General features: G+C 43.2%; 1 protein-coding gene across 3 annotated transcripts in view; it reads right to left on the bottom strand.

The window, feature by feature from the left end:
• The window catches only part of SF3A3 (splicing factor 3a subunit 3), a 29,712-nt gene that overhangs the window by 9,763 nt on the left and 2,879 nt on the right, over window positions 1-17,070 (bottom strand). For 2 of the 3 annotated variants that reach the window (XM_002750627.6, XM_078331277.1), the window contains exons 4-14: window positions 16,956-17,061; window positions 13,131-13,203; window positions 12,614-12,705; window positions 10,569-10,651; window positions 9,746-9,884; window positions 8,963-9,031; window positions 8,500-8,567; window positions 8,227-8,334; window positions 6,532-6,601; window positions 1,665-1,829; window positions 1,439-1,549 (exon numbers count right to left, since the gene is read on the bottom strand). In XM_002750627.6, the coding sequence (XP_002750673.1) occupies window positions 1,439-1,549; window positions 1,665-1,829; window positions 6,532-6,601; window positions 8,227-8,334; window positions 8,500-8,567; window positions 8,963-9,031; window positions 9,746-9,884; window positions 10,569-10,651; window positions 12,614-12,705; window positions 13,131-13,203; window positions 16,956-17,061 (1,084 nt within the window). The remainder of the gene's footprint in view (window positions 1-1,438; window positions 1,550-1,664; window positions 1,830-6,531; window positions 6,602-8,226; window positions 8,335-8,499; window positions 8,568-8,962; window positions 9,032-9,745; window positions 9,885-10,568; window positions 10,652-12,613; window positions 12,706-13,130; window positions 13,204-16,955; window positions 17,062-17,070) is intronic. The other variant, XM_017974575.4, reaches the window with a different exon arrangement.

Here is a 17,070-nt window from a genome sequence, read left to right on the forward strand (position 1 = left end):
AATGGGAATAGCTGAACACAGAGCACTAACTCCATTCTACTCATAAATGCTAACATGGCCCTTTCCAGGACTCCACCTAAAGGCAGCATTCCTTGTGTTTCATGTTTGTAAACAGCTGGCTGTGACTGACAAAAGGCTGGTATTTCAAAACAGCATTGCACTGTTTGCCTCACTGGGCTGTGTTGTAAACCTAGATTCTAGAGACAGTAGTCTTACATGTAAAATTTCTGGGTGAGGATCACAGGAAAACATCACAACTCTAACTATATGTCCCACACTGCGGGAGAACCTACCAAAGCCCCAGCAACTCTGAACACCTGCATGAATACAGGTTACTAATGGCAGGTCAGCATCATCTTTGTTAGGCATAATGATGTGGTAAAACATGATGGCAGTTTTGGCTGAGGGATGGTAAATGGCATGTGGGTTTTAACCTGGATGTCAACTCCAATCATTGGAAGTGGTGCTGAGAAATATTCAGAACTCACTCATGGGCTCAGCAAAAAAGACCCAGGATCAATTAGTAATATGCATGACTCAGAGATGGGGAGAGGAGTTCATATAAATTCATCATCCTGGGCTGGGCGAGGTGGCTCAAGCCTGTAATCCCAGCACTTTGGGAGGCCAAGGCGGGTGGATCACAAGGTCAAGAGACCGAGACCATCCTGGTCAACAAGGTGAAACCCTGTCTCTACTAAAAATACAAAAATTAGCTGGGCATGGTGGTGCGCGCCTGTAGTCCCAGCTACTTGGGAGGCTGAGGCAGGAGAATTGCTTGAACCCAGAAGGCGGAGGTTGCGGTGAGCCGAGATCGTGCCATTGCACTCCAGCCTGGGTAACAAGAGCGAACCTCCGTCTCAAAAAAAAAAAAAAAAAAAAATTTCATCATCCTTGGTCTAGCATAAATCTTTTCCATTCTGTAATATTTCTTTCCAAAGTCTAAGAACTGAAAGTAGAGTCCAGTTAGAGGAGAGCCCACTTAGAGTAGCACCACCCGAACAATACCGTCTCAAGAATAGCTTGATAAATAACAGCCCCTTTGTTTTCTCAAAGAGGCAAAGGCCCATTTAAGATCCAAAAGAGATCAGTCAGTTCCATTTTCAGTCCTGAGTTTTAGCAATGGGGTAGAGAAATAACCAAATCAAAATTGATCTAAAATGTTAGCAAAAAACAAAGAGAGAAGTCTAAGAGCAGGCAAGAGAAAACCAAATGAGGTTCAAAGAGCAGAGTGGTAGAATTCCTCCAGAAACTGTCTCAGGTATTAACACTAATACTGGGGCCAAAAGTCAAATGCCATGGGCTGGATTTTAAAACTATCCTTTTCTGATTCCCTTCAGCTCTGGACACCAGTGGTCCACATGGGCTGCTCCTACTCTCTTCTCTAAAAGTCTAATGTTTTCACTTCAATTCCCAGGAAAAATGGCTCTGAATTTCTTACAGCAAAGTGTCGCTGGAAGGCTTTGGGCCCTCGGTAGGTGTAGTTTCCACAAATCTCACAGTTGTAGTTGATATTTAGGCCATGAAGCTTATATAGCCAGTAGGGAATGGGCTAAAAAAGAAAAACAAAAACAAAAAACAAAACCATCATGAAGTGTTAGCCTACTCAACTCTGTATCTGCTTCCAAAATGGGGAATGGGGAGAAAGTGGTAGTGCTGAGACTTACTTTGCCATCCCAGCCAAGCGGCAGGTTTTTGGGGTTGTAAATGATCTCATTCTCTTCATCTTCACTCTCACTCTCACTAATCTGCTCTTCTTCCTCCTCTTCTCGCTCTTCTCCTGTCCTTGCTTGCTTGCGTTGTACATTTTCATGCGTGAGATGTCGCTGTTCCTAAGGCAGGTCCATAAATGAAAAGTCAGAAAAAAGTAGTGCAGAAGAGGCCAGGCGTGGTGGCTCACATCTGTAATCCCAAGCACTTTGGGAGACCGAGGCGGGCAGATCACCTAAGGTCATGAGTTCGAAATCAGCCTGACCAACATAGAGAAAACCTGTCTTTACTAAAAATAAAAAATTAGCCGGGCATGGTGGTGCATGTCTATAATTCTGGCTACTTAGGACGCTAAAGCAGAACTGCTTGAACCTTGGAGGTACAGGTTGTTGTGAGCTGAGATCACACCACTGCACTCCAGCCTTGGCAACAAGAGTGAAACTCTTGTCTCAAAAAAAAAGTGCAGAATAAGAAGGGGAAATTTCCTGTTGCTGACCCCTTACTTCCAAGGATAAGGTTCTTTCTTCTAGAATAAAGGAAAATCTTGCCTTTATATCAGAACTCCTTATCAGCAGGCCCTACCTGATCCCAAAAAAAAAAGTCTAAGGTTTTAGATAACTTGCTTAATTACTCATCTGAGGCTATTACAGAACAACAGAAAACAGTCTCATCTATTCTGACTCTAAAATATTTCCTGGCTTACACCTGCAATCCCATCAATTTGAGAGGCTAAGGTGGGAGAATCATTTGAAGCCAAGAGTTTGACATCAGCCTGGGCAACACAGTGGGACCCTGTCTCTACGAAATAATTAAAAATTAGCTAAGCATGGTGGTGTGTATCTGTGGTCCCAGCTACTTAGGAGGCTGAGGCAGGAGGACTGTTTGAGCCCAGGAGTTTGAGGAAGCAGTGAGCTATGATCCCGCCATTGCATTCCAGCCTGGGTGACAGAGCAAGAACCTTTCTCTTTTTTCTTTTTTAATTTTTATTTATTTATTTATTTTTTTAAGACGGGGTTTCACCATGTTGGTGGTCAGGCTGGTCTTGAACTCCCAACATCAGGTGATCCGCCCACCTTGGCCTCCAAAGTGCTTGGATTACAGGTGTGAGCCACCACACCTGGCCCGCAAGAACCTTTCTCTAAAAAATACTAATAATAAAATTTTAAAAATATAAAATATTTCCTTACACAGGACTTCTCCTTTCCTCACCAACATGACCACATTCTAACTTGCCTTGAGTCTCTCCTCATTCCAGTCCAATTTCCATTTTGCTACCAGGTTTATCTGTTTAAAAATCCAAATCTGTGGCCGGGCATAGTGGCTCACACCTGTAATCCCAACACTTTGGGAAGCTGAGGCAGGTGGATCACCTGAGGTCAGGAGTTCAAGACCAGCCTGACCAATATGGTGAAAACCCGTCTCTACTAAAAATACAAAAATTGGCTGGGCGTGTTGGGTCACTCTTGTAATCCCAGCACTTTGGGAGGCTGAGGTGGGCAGATTACGAGGTCAAGAGATTGAGAACATCCTGGCCAACATGGTGAAACCCCGTCTCTACTAAAAAATACAAAAATTATCTTCTCACGCAACTAATGTGAAAGTTTGAAAAACAAAACAAAAAAAATTAGCCGGGAGTAGTGGCGGGCATGGGTGATCTCAGCTACTTGGGAGACTGAGGCAGGAAAATTGCTTAAACCCAGGAGGCGGAGGTTGCAGTGAGCCAATATTGCACCACTGCATCCCAGCCTGGGCGACATGAGACTCTGTCTAAAAAAAATTCCAAATCTGTGGCACACTATTCTACTTAAAGAACTTCTTCTTTTTTTTTTTTTTTTTTTGAGACGGAGTTTCGCTCTAGTTACCCAGGCTGGAGTGCAATGGCGCGATCTCGGCTCACCGCAACCTCCGCCTCCTGGGTTCAGGCAATTCTCCTGCCTCAGACTCCTGAGTAGCTGGGATTACAGGCACGCGCCACCACGCCCAACTAATTTTTTGTATTTTTAGTAGAGACAGGGTTTCACCATGTTGACCAGGATGGTCTTGATCTCTTGACCTCGTGATCCACCCACCTCGGTTTCCCAAAGTGCTGGGATTACAGGGGTGAGCCACCGCGCCCAGCAAACTTCTATTGGCTTCCTACTGCTTATAAGGCAAAGTCCAAATTTCCAACATAAGTCTCTCAAGTTTTCTCTCACCATTCCCTCCCTCACGAGCCATATTCCAGGCACACTACATTTCTCATTTCATGAACACATAATTTTAACTAATACTGTTTTATCTTTGTGGTTGCGGTTTCCTCGCCAGGAACTTTTTCTTCTCCCTCTTTCTACTTAGAAAACTCAACCTCACTGTATTAAGGTATGTATCATATTATATTGTAATTATTTGTCTCCCTTAACCACAAAATTAGTTTCTCAAGGGCAAGAGGCTATGTCATATTCAGCCTCTTGGTACAGTCATTTTACTGTACCAAAAAAATTCACATAATGTCCAAAATCCGACATCAACAAATGGTGTAATAAAAAGTTTTATCGGTTCATAGTGAAAGCAACTTTCTGTAAAGTATTTGGCTAGGACGGGCTGGAATTCTGAAGACAATAGTGCTGTCTCCTGGCAGGGAAAGCAAAATGCCCTTAAAGGAGGGAGAAGCCAACCCTGATAGATCCCACCTGCAACCCCAGCACTTTGGGAGGCCAAGACGAGAGGATCACTTGAGTCCAGGAATTCAAGACCAGCCTGGCCAACACGGCAAAACCCTGTCTCTACCAAAAATACAAAAATTGACCGGGTGTGGTGGCACCTACCTGTAGTCCCAGTGACTGGGGAGGCTGAGGCACAAGAATCACTTGAACCTGGGAGGTGGAGGTTGCAGTGAGCTGAGATCACGCCACTGCACCCCAGCCTGGGTGACACAGTGAGACACTGTTTCAGAAAAAGGGCCAGGTGTGGTGGCTCACATCTGTAATCCCAGCACTTTCAGAGGTCAAGGTGGGCAGATCACTTGAGGCCAGGAGCTCAAGGCCAGCCTGTCCAACATGGTGAAACCCCATCTCTACTAAAAAAGACAAAAATTAGCCAGGTGTGGTGGCATGCCTGTAGTCCCAGCTACTCGGGAGGCTGAGGCAGAAGAACAGCTTGAACCCAGGAGGTGGAGGTTGTAGTGAGCTGAGATTGCGCCACGGCACTCCAGCCTGGGTGACAGAGTGAAACTCTGTCTCAAAAAAAAAAAAAGGGAGAGAGTTGACAAACTTCATGTCAAGGGCATGATTTTGTCAGTGGCCTCCTAGCCACCTTTACAAGACTAGCAACTCAGCCTAGCATAGCCCAAGTTCATAGTGAAGAATATGTCTCTCTAATATTCAATGTCCAGCTAGCCCTTTTTAATTTATTTTTTTTGAGACAGAGTTTCACTGTTGTTACCCAGACTGGAGTGCAATGGCACGATCTTGGCTCACCGCAATTTCCGACTTCTCGGTTCAAGCAAGTCTCCTGCCTCAGCCTCCCGAGTAGCTGGGACTACAGGCACGCACCACCATGCCCAGCTAATTTTTGTATTTTTAGTAAAGACGGGGTTTCACCTTGTTGACCAGGATGGTCTCGATCTCTTGACCTTGTGATCCACCCGCCTCGGCCTCCCAAAGTGCTGGGATTATAGGTGTGAGCCACTGTGCCTGGCCGTCTAGCTAGCCTTTTACTGAAAGCAGTCATAACAGAATCGCAGCTGACTAATTCTACAGCTATTATATAGATGGTCCTCAAACACGGGGAGAATGAAAATGTCCACGGCAATTAACAAAAAAATATGTAAACAAGCTATCTGACCCAGAGCCATCTGACTCAGAAGGACCATGTGAGTGTATGTAAAGGGAAAGGCTCTGAGAGTTAAAAATTGGGCCAGGCTCAGTGGCTCATGCTTGTAATCCCAGCACTTTGGGAGGCCGAGGTGGGTAGATCATGAGGTCAGCCCGGCCAATATAGTGAAACCCCGCCTCTACTAAAAACACAAAAAATGAGTTGGGCGTGATGGCGTGTGCCTTTAGTTCCAGCTGCTCAGGAGGCTGAGGCAGAAGAATTACTTGAACCCGGGAGATGGAGATTGCAGTGAGCCGAGATTGCCTGGGCGACAAATCGAGACTCTGTCTCAAAAAAAAGAAAAGAAAAAAGAAAAAGAAAAAAACTCCACACAGCGTCTCTGGAGGAAAGACACTGAACATCTTCTCTGGATGATCAGTGCTGCCTTTTCTTCCTGGAAAGAGATTTATTTACCTCCTACTCCTCTCCCTACTTTCTCTCTGAGATAAGTATCTTGGTCAGGCTAAGCCCTTTTCTACCCCAAACCACACTTCAGCTCGTCCGGAAATATTGAAGGAGAACATTCACTGCCAGCTTTGTACTATTAATACTCTAGCCCTACTAAGTTTCTCACAACCTTATGAACATGTAAGTCAATGCCTTTTCCTAAGTCATAACTGAAAGGCTGCTGCGAGTAGCATGTTACCTGCCCTTTAAGTGTCTGCTTTGTGGGCCACCCGAGTATTTTCTGAAGCTCAGGCAAAAAGCCTGCACATTCTAGACATTATATTAAGAAGGGACTCTCTTCCCCATGCCTGGTCTTATGGGAATTGGGCAACTTTGGGAGCATCATCTAACAACAGAATACGAACTTACTCAAGAGCCTGGTACCCTGACCTCTATTTTGTGCCATACTAGTTTATTACCTATCCATTACTCTTTTGAACCTAGAGAAAAAAATATCTTCCATGAGTTCCTCGCCATTTAACTCCCATACTTTACACCAATTTTCCGCTTTCAGCAGTCACTTACCCCGAGAATCTCTACGTATTCATAGATTTGGGCTTCTAGAAAAGCAATGTCTTTGTTCCTCTCAGTGTCTCTGAGAAAAAGAAACAAGCCATTATCACTCAAGGATTCTCTCATCCATTGCTTTGCTCCCTATATCTGGGAACAGTTACTGCACACTGCATTAAAAATTATAAACACGAGAAATGACATCCTGTGAAAGCAAATGCTCTGTCATCTCGTGACTCTGACAGAAATATTTCTTAGAATGCATGGAGGCTTCCTCTATGACCTCATCTAGAAGGTGAAAGACATATCAAGAGCACTTAAATTTCCATCATTATAATCTACAAAAAAATGTGATATAGAAGAGCAAGTTCTGCAGTAGATAGACCTGGGCCCAAATCCTGACTCTGCTACTTACAACTATGAGAGAGTGGACACATACCATAACTTTTCTGGGTCCTTATCTGTAAAAACTCAGAATAACAATTACTTTTTAGGGTTGTTGTAAGAATTAGAAAAAAACATGCATTAAGAAAATGGGCCAGGCGCGGTGGCTCATGCTTGTAATCCCAGCACTTTGGGAAGCTGAGGCAGGAGGATCGCTTGAAGTCAGGCACTCATGACCAGCCTGGCCAACATGGTGAAACCCCGTCTCTACTAAAAATACAAAAATTGGGCGGGTGCAACGGCTCATGCCTGTAATCCCAGCACTTTGGAAGGCCAAGGCAGGTAGATTGCCTGAGGTCAGTTCAAAACCAGCCTGGCCAACATGGTGAAACCCTGTCTGTACTAAAAATACAAAAATTAGGTGGGCACAGTGGTTCACACCTGTAATCCCAGCACTTTGGAAGGCCAAGGCAGGTGGATTGCCTGAGGTCAGGAGTTCAAAACCAGCCTGGCCAACATGGTGAAACCCTGTCTCTACTAAAAATACAAAAAATTAGCCAGGCATGGTGGCAGGTGTCTATAATCCCAGCTACTCGGGAGGCTAAGGCAGGAGAATCACTTAAACCTGGGAGGCAGAGGTTGCAATAAGCCAAGACTGTGCTACTGCACTCCAGCCTGGGCAAAAGAGTGAGACTTCATCTCAAAAAAGAAAAAAAAAATCCCTCAGCTGGGTGCAGTGGCTCACACCTATAATCTCAGCACTTTGGGAGGCCAAGGTGGGTGAATCACTTAAGCTCAGGAGATGCAGACCAGCATGGCCAACATGACGAAACCCATCTCTACTAAAAATACAAAAATCAGCCAGGTGTGGTGGTGCACACCTGTAGTCCCAGCTACTCAGGAGGTTGAGCAAGTGAATCCCTTGAACCTGGGAGGTGAACTCCAGTTTGGGTGACAGAGCGAAACTGTGTGTCAAAAAAAAAGAAAAGACCCTGTATAAGTATGCAGCTCAAGAATTAGATTCAACTTTCATTACCAAAAATAAGCTTAGAAAAATATTTTTTGGCTGGGCGCAGTGGCTCACGTCTGTAATCCCAGCACTTTGGGAGGTCGAGGCCGGCAGATTGCGAGGTCAGGAGTTCAAGATCAGCCTGGCCAATATGGTGAAACCCCGTCTCTACTTAAAATACAAAAGAGCAGGCTGAATCTGTCAACCAATAATGGGAATAAAGCAGACTCTAATTTAAAATCTCCACTGTGGTTAAAAATTGTGCATGGGAATGACATTCAAAAGCCACAAAGAGAGGTGCTACCCCAGCCACTCACCGCTTGGTGCCCTTTGACTTGGGATTTTTGGCAAACAAAGAGGTATCAAGTGATTCCAGGGACTTTCCTTTGGTGCTGAATAGTCTCTGGGCTCGCTCTTCTAGGGTCCTAAGGAGACAGAACAGGCAAAGGATTTCAGGGTTACTTTATCACACAGGCTTGCTTATTTTTGCAGTTTGGAGCAACAGAAAAAAATACGTAATCAGAGCTACTTAGAAGACTGTGCAAACACACAGTAAATCAAACAGTTTTGATAGAAAAACCATTCCTTACCCGCCACATTTCAAGCCTAAAGCTAAGAGAGCAGATTTCAATCTGTCCAAACCCAGAGAGGCCAACTCCTGTACAAAGAGAAAAAGTACAATTGAGATTTTTGGGAAACAACAAATGCAGGCCAGTGGGTGGGTGTTCCTGAGGCTGTGGCAGGACCACACATTTCATAGCCGATCTGGCAGTAAGTCTAAACTCTCCAGAGGACTGAGCCTGTAGTCATCTTCAGACTTAAACATACTGGTATTAACTATTACTGTTACTACAGCTTAATGTAGTTAGAGCGATTATTTCAGTTTCCCAAGTAGTTATTTTTTTCTTTTTACCTTGCTACCTTCTTTGTAGATGCTTGATCCCAGGAAAGAGTGCCTTATCACAACACAACCACGGTATTAAAGACAGGAGAGCAAGTGGTCCCTCTGAAAGATAGACAGGGAGAACAGTACTACCGCTGAAGGAAACATACCTCCCAGGAGGAGAATGCGGAGAGGTCAAGATGGGCTCCAGCATGGGTCAGAGCACTGCTTGTCTCTTTCTGGAAAGAAGAACAACATGTTATTTATTAAGGTCCAGGTTTAGGCCGGGCGTGGTGGCTCACAACTGTAATCTCAACACTTTGAGAGGCCAAGGTGGGTGAACTGCTGGAGCTCAGAAGTTAAGAGATCAGCCACAGCAACATGGTGAAACCCCATCTCTACAAAAAAATACATGAATTAGCTGGGTATGGTGGCATGTGCCAACTACTCAGGAGTCTAAAGTGGGAGGATCTCTTGAGTCCAGGCAGTTGAGGCTGCAGCAGTGAGGTATGATTGTGCCACTGCACTCCAGCCTAGGAGCAAGATGGAAAACTTGCTTCCAAAAAACAAAAAAACAAAACAGGTTTAGGATGAAGGTAAAGTTGGTCCACATTCCCTGCCTGGGGAGTTCAGGAAAAACTCAGGTTTATCCCCACAAGCAAGAATACAGATTCCTAACATATGATTGAATAAGCTTTTGGTAAGCAGAAACCACATGGCAGTAATGATATGATTGGCGAAAATCTGGGCACAGTCCAAGGCAAGTGGGCCCTGATAATCTTGCTCCAAAGTACACACAGAAAAACCTAGCATACTCGGCAGGGAATACCTCATGGTCACAAATGATACCAAGGAATTGATACCTAATGCCCTAAAGTGGAAGCTCAAGATAAAGGAAAATAATCAGTTCAATTCCCTGGCATGTCCACCATTCACACCCCACTGTAGCTCACCGGCCATCCAGGAAAGGTCCCATTCTCCCATTTCTTCTCAAACTCAGCCTGAATCTTCCCAAAAAGTTCATTCTGATCTTGGAGAGGCTTCACTCTATCCGTGTAATCCTGAAGGTACTCAAGCAGCATCTCTAGGTATCTACAGAGGAACACGTAACAAAGAGAAAGCAAAAAGGGTTTATATTTTTGGTATCTTGTTATATTCCCTGTAGAATAAATAGTACTTATAATTCTAGTAATAGTATTTTTTAATAATCATTTTTAAATGAACCTATAACGGACTTTTTTCTTGACATATCATTTTGATTCTGACCTTTCCTACCTCCTTTTATTCTCATGAAATAATGCTAATCTCGCACAGAAAATATTTCAGGAAAATGAAAATAAGAAAAAGAGAGAAAGGGTATAAAATCACTAATAAGGGGAGCAACTAACAAAAACATACATTTTTCACTTATACATCATACCCAAGCATCTCACTCCAGTCACAATCTGAGAAAGTCTAATTTTTTTCCCATTAAACTCCAAAAACACAGAAGTCCCAGAGTGGGAGAGTTCCTTCTACAGTGAGACAAAATTAAGAACAGTATGGGCATAAGATAGAAGATATGTCCACAGATACACCCTTGCCCACAACCAGAGTATCTCGAAGGTTTTAAAACCACATCATTTATAATCCTTAGCCTCCAATAAACCTTCATGTATGAAGGAAGTACGCCTTCATGTATGCCTTCCAAGCAACTAATTCGTAACTTCACCCTCAAAACCTTCACACTGTCTTCTAATCAAATCCAGGAGAGGCATAGAAGCTCTTAACACCTACCTCTTATATTCTGCATTCTTCCTTTCTTTAGGAATGTCAAATAATTGGTCAAAAATGGACAGGTATGTGATATAATCCAGCTTCTGAAAAGAGGAAAGAAATGATACAAAATTTAGTTAGGTATTTATACTGGAACAAGTTATAACCTCCTAAGTGAGATCAAAATTGAGTGTTTTCTAACAAGGTAACAAGGGCTGGCCATTTTGGTTTTTTTGCTTTCCCATAATTCAATCCTACTACAATTTGGAGTGTTAATTTCACTGGACCGTAAAATATCAGACATAATTAACTTTACAAAATAAAGTAGGAATATATCAGACATAACTAACTTTACAAAATAAACATATCAGGCAAATATCAGACATAATTAACTTTACAAAATAAAGATCACATTAATAAACAGTAAACTAAAGGAAACATTTGTTGATCATTACCTCATGCTGGGCTCTTGGTTAAAGACTCTAATATCCTAAAGTAAGGTCCTGAAAGTTGCCATTTACTCACACACGTAACCACTTATTGAGCATCTTTGTACCAAGTACAGGGTATAGAAGACAACAAAACAGACAAGGGACCTGACCTGCCCCCATGGAACTTCAAGTTTGGGCACTGTACTTCTGGGACATTTCCTCACAACTCCATGAAGAATCTAATCATGTATTTCCTGGTGACTCTTCTGATATTGTCATATTAAACCTCATCTCTTGTGATAAGCTATGTTTAAACATCTTTAAGAAAAGACATTAATGTGATAAGCTATGTTTAAACATCTTTAAGAAAAGACATTAAATAGCTTTTTGCTGACAGAAAGATCAAGTTGTTTTATCTTCCACGTACCTAAAACAGGAACGTGATAATTATTTTTAAAAATAAGAATTTTAGGCCAGGCACAGTGGCTCACGCCTGTAATCCCAGCACTTTGGGAGGCCAAGGTGGGCGAATCACAAGGTCAAGAGATCGAGACCATCCTGGCCATGGTGAAACCCCGTCTCTACTAAAAATACAAAAAATTAGCCGGGCGTGGTGGCACGCACCTGTGGTCCCAGCTACTCGGGAGGCTGAGGCGGAAAAATCACTTGAACCCAGGCGAAGGTTGCAGTGAGCCAAGATTGACTGCGCCACTGCACTCCAGCCTGGCGCCTGGTGACAGAGGGAAACTCTGTCTCAGAAAAAAAAAAAAAAAAAAAAAAAGAAAGAAAAACAAACAAACCCTATCTCAAAAAAAAAAAAAACAAAACTTGTTGTATTGATAATGGGCTGGGCACAATGGCTCATGCCTGTAATTCCAACACTGTGGGAGGCCGAAAAAGGAGAATCACTTGAGGTGAGGAGTTTGAGACCAGACTGGGCAACACTGCAAAACCCCATCTTTACAAAAAAAAAAAAAAAAAAAAAAAACCTAGCCAAGTGTGGTGGTAGTCTCAGTCTCAATTACTCAGAAGGCTGAGCCCAGAAGTGGAGGTTGCAGTGAGCAAAGATCACACCATTGCATTACAGACTGGACAACATGGTAAGACCCCATCTCAAAATAAAAAAATACTATTTATTGGCCGGGCGTGGTGGCTCAAGCCTGTAATCCCAGCACTTTGGGAGGCCAAGGCAGGTGGATCACTAGGTCAAGAGATCGAGACCATCCTGGTCAACATGATGAAACCCCGTCTCTACTAAAAATCAAAAAATTAGCTGGGCATGGTAGCACGTGCCTGTAATCCCAGCTACTCAGGAGGCTGAGGCGGGAGAATTGCTTGAACCCAGGAGGCTGAGGGTGCGGTGAGCCGAGATCGCGCCATTGTACTCAAGCCTGGGTAACAAGAGCGAAACTCCATCTCAAAAAAAATAAAATAAAAATAAAATTTATTAATAAATGTTTTCACTGTAGAAAATTTTCATTTTGAATAGTATTTCATTATCACCTCTTTGATATTATTTACATAACAGTTTGAAAACACAAGACACTCTACAATGGCTTCACGTCTAGCAGTCCCAGCCTAGTGTCCTGACTTACCTCTAGAATCAGAATCTCTCTCTCCTCTCCCAGGTCTTACCTCAGATGCCTTCAGGTTAATGTACTTGAGGTAACAATCATGGAGATCAAGGTAACGACCATATCCCTCTTCATCTGTGAACTCCACCAAGTCTGAGGGAATCAAATACATCAATGATTCAGATTCTACAGACCACTCTCTTGAACTTACCTTTTCAAATGGACTGCTTGTTCCTAGTTTCTTGAGGCAGCATGTCACCCAAATATCCTCCCTGTGCTCACAATATAACCTCCAATAAGTGAGATCAAAAGTGAGTGTTCTCTTACAAGGTAACATGGGCTGACTCATTTTAGTATTGTGAACTAAAGTGAATAATGCTTGGCTTTCCAAGCCAGTAAATTTTAGGTAGGAGAGAACAAAAGAAACATTTTGCCCAAGACCAATTTAGAATGTCACTCTAGCCCAGAAAGCAGCAAAGACAAAACCAACAAGAAAACCTGGTTATCAATATCTGAGGCCATGGCTGCATGACCTGTAACTGCTGCTGGTGTTGAATGAAATGTTCACCTCTACTCACTTTGTGCCTCTTCACTTGGATTCTCTCGAGCCTTCAGGAGCTCTTCAAATTCCACTGACATTGGCACACAGATCTGAAGGGAAAAGTGAAAGCTCAGGTGGATTTTTCTTTCTTTCTCTTTTTTTTTTTTTGACACAGAGTTTCACTCGTTACCCAGGCTGGAGTGCAATGGCATGATCTTGGCTCACCGCAACCTCCACCTCCTGGGTTCAGGCAATTCTCCTGCCTCAGCCTCCTGAGTAGCTGGGATTACAGGCCCCTGCCACCATGCCCAGCTAATTTTTTGTATTTTTAGTAGAGACGGGGTTTCTCCATGTTGACCAGGATGGTATCAACCTCATGATCCACCCGCCTCAGCCTCCCAAAGTGCTGGGATTACAGGCGTGAGCCACCGCGCCCGGCCCTCATTTTTTTTGTTTTTTGAGATGGACTCTCGCTCTGTTGCCCAGGCTGGAGTGCAGTGGCACAATCTTGGCTTACTGCAGCCTCCATCTCCTGGGTTCAAGCGATTCTCCTGCCTCAGCCACCCAAGTAGCTGAGATTACAGGCACTCCACCACACCTGACTAATTCTTATATTTTTAGTAGAGACAGGTTTTTGCCATGTTGCCCAGGCTGGTCTCAAACTCCTAAGCTCCAGTGATCTGCCTGTCTCAGCCTCCCGAAGTGCTGAGATTACAGGCATGAGCCACCACGCCCAGCCTCAGGTAGAATTTTCAATGTAAAAGTTACAAGATCACAGAAATGAAGTACACAGAAAGTTGGACTTCTGATGCTATATATGGCCTTGATTTTTCACTAAGAGTCTACCCAGAACAGTAGTTCTTCAATTACCTTGTTCTCCCCTCACTTTTATACTGCTTGAGTAAAACTCACTAAAGTAACATATGCTCAGAAAACCTCAAACAATACAAAAAGAAAAAACAAAAGTCCACCTTTATTAATTATCCTCGGAACAGGTAACCACTGTAACAGTTTTTTCTATGCCAGTGATTGCCAAACTTTGCTGCACATTAGCATCACCTGGGGGAGTTTAAAAAAAAAAATCCTGATGCACCCAATACCAATTAAATCAGAGGATGGTTAAGTATCAGTACTTTTTAAAAATCCCCAGGTGACTCAAATATGCACAAAGTTTGGAAACCACTGCTCTATGGATTTAAATATATGTATTTGTACAAGCACATTCATGCCTGCACAGATTTTTATTTTTTACATAAAGACCTGTTTCTGGCACTTGGTATACCTTGGACATCCTTCTAATCAGTCATTCAACCATTTATTCCTCATCACCTTTTGACCATGGCTGGAATAAGGTTAACACAACAGAATGGTATTTATCTATTCTCTCTTGGTTAGCAGAAGACCTCACATTCTATCCTTCAATGGGGCTATGTGCATGAGGGTGCCTTCATTTACCTCTGCACTACAATAAATAGCCTCTTTTTTTTTTTTTTTTGCTATATTTAATATCTTCCTTTTTCCCTGTGCTCCTTCAAACATGTATGCTTTTTTGTTTTTTTTGAGATGAAGTCTCACTCCGTCTCCAGGCTGGAGTACTGTGGAATGATTACTGCAATCTCCACCTCCCGAGTTCAAGCGATTCTCCTGCCTCAGCCTCCCAAGTAGCTGGGACTACAGACGTGTCGCACCACGCTCAGCTAATTTTTTCTATTTTTAGTAGAGATGGGGTTTCACCATGTTAGCCAGGATGGTCTTGAACAACTGACCTCAGGTGATCCACCCACCTCAGCCTCCCAAAGTGCTGGGATTACAGGCATGAGGCACTGCTTCCGGCCCCTACCAGCCTTTCCAATGCACATTCCACATTCCATACCTCTACTTCTCCATTACCCATCTTTACCTTGTGACCAGATTTCTATTCCTACTACTTGAATTAAATAGCCATCCTGGAAGTTATCAATCGGTAACCATGACTGCCTTTCTGAATCTCTCTTTTGACAACACCTGGAGCAGTGATGAAGGTCTTCCCAGGCCCTTTTTTTATGACCCACCTTATTACAAGTGAGCTCCAAGGCATATGGAGAGGCTCTGACAGACTCCCTTCACATTCTCTTGCCTCAGAACTCAAGGATTTATCAACCAACAAATCAATGTGATGATTCCCAATTCTAAATCATAAGCCTTTACTTCTTGTGTGGCGGTAACTGCTCAAGAGACATTTCTATTCCTAGATATACCTCTATTTAAAAATTTACATATATAAAAACTTATTTCTTATGGCAAATGGGTTACCTCCTTATTCCTTTTCTTTTCTTTCTTTCTTTTTTTTTTGAGACACAGTTTCATTCTTGTTGCCCAGGCTGGAGTACAATGGCGTGATCTTGGCTCACTGCCTCAGCCCCCTGAGTAACTGGGGTTACAGGCAACTGCCACCATGCCCAGCTAAGTTTTGTATTTTTAGTAGAAATGGGGTTGCACCATGTTGGCCATGGCTAGTCTTGAACTCCTGACTTCAGGTGATCCACCTGCCTCAGCCTCCCAAAGTGCTGGGATTACAGGTATGAGCCACCATGGCTAGCCTTTTATTTCTATCAAGAGAACAAACAACTTTCTAGTTATAGTCACAAAAACTCAGAATAATCTTTTGACTCATCCTTCTCCACCCTCCCTGCAGCCATATCTTGCCCCATTGACCCCTTTGGTCAGCTGTGTAAAGTGCCGTGTGGGTTCTAGATAATTGAGACATAAATCCTGCTCTTTACATTACGGTATGGCAGGGCAGACATTTATTGTCATAAAATACATTAGGGGCCGGGTATAGGGGTGCACATCTGTAATCCCAACATTTTGGGAGGCCAAGTCAGGCAGATCATTTGAGATCAGGAGTTCCAGACCAGCCTGGCCAATGTAGTGAAACCCTGCCTCTACTAAAAACACAAAGAAATTAGCCAGGTGTGGTGGCAGGTGCCTGTAATCCCAGCTACTCAGAAGGCTGAAGCAAGAGAATCATTTGAACCTGGGAGGCAGAGGTTGCAGTGATCTGAGATCGAGCCATTGCACTCCAGCGTGGGCGACAAAAACAAGACTTTGTCTCAAAAAAAAAAAAAAAAAAAAAAAAAAAAGTTGGACGTGGCATCTGCCTGCCTTGTAATCCCAGCTACTTGAGGGCTGAGGCAGAAGAATCACTTAAACCCAAAGACAGAGTGGTTCACCACTACACTCCAGCTTGGGTGATAGAGTAAGACTCTATCTCAAAACAAAAAAACCAATAGGATCATAAAGAAAGACTGATTTTCGGCAGAAGGCAGACTAGGAAAAATATTTCATGAAAGAGTTTGCCTCTGAGCTGAATCCTTAATGTGAAATGAACTTTGGAAATGAGTAAAATTATCTTGTTAACTGGATCCTCTAGGTAGAAGACTTCAAGACAGAGTTAGAAGCACAATTTATTGGGAAGAGTAATTTCTGTGAAGGTAAAAAGGAAGAGAAAGCAGGATTAGGCCAGGATAGCCTAAACCACATGCAGATTGGACAAAATCTTGACCAACCCAACAGGGAGCTGTGGAGCAAAGACTAATAATCAGAGGAGTCTCACAGTGGACCAAATTGCTGGCCCAGTACCCAAACTGTGCTCAGTCACTGGTTGGGGGCCGCACATGAAATGCGGCCTTGGCTTAAAAGATGAGGGGGGATGCTGAAAACACTGCAGTTGTAGAATGTTAGCTAACTATGGTCCTTGCAGCTAAATGTCAAGTTCTTTCTTGAAGTTCATTAGAATAGCACATGTCCAGTTTCCTTTACTCCTTTCCTTTAGTATGCTTTAAGAATAGGTCTGGAGAAAAGACCTATTCTTTTCTCATACCTCATTTGGGTGCTTCCGGTGGAATTCCTTTATTTGCTTGAGTCTATTATAGAATTCAGCAAACTCATTGGGTCCTGAAATGGCATTGAGCTCCTCCTTTCGTAATCTGCAATTT

Source organism: Callithrix jacchus, chromosome 7 (assembly GCF_049354715.1).
Source record: "Callithrix jacchus isolate 240 chromosome 7, calJac240_pri, whole genome shotgun sequence".
In the NCBI taxonomy this organism is placed as follows: Eukaryota; Metazoa; Chordata; class Mammalia; order Primates; family Cebidae; genus Callithrix; species Callithrix jacchus.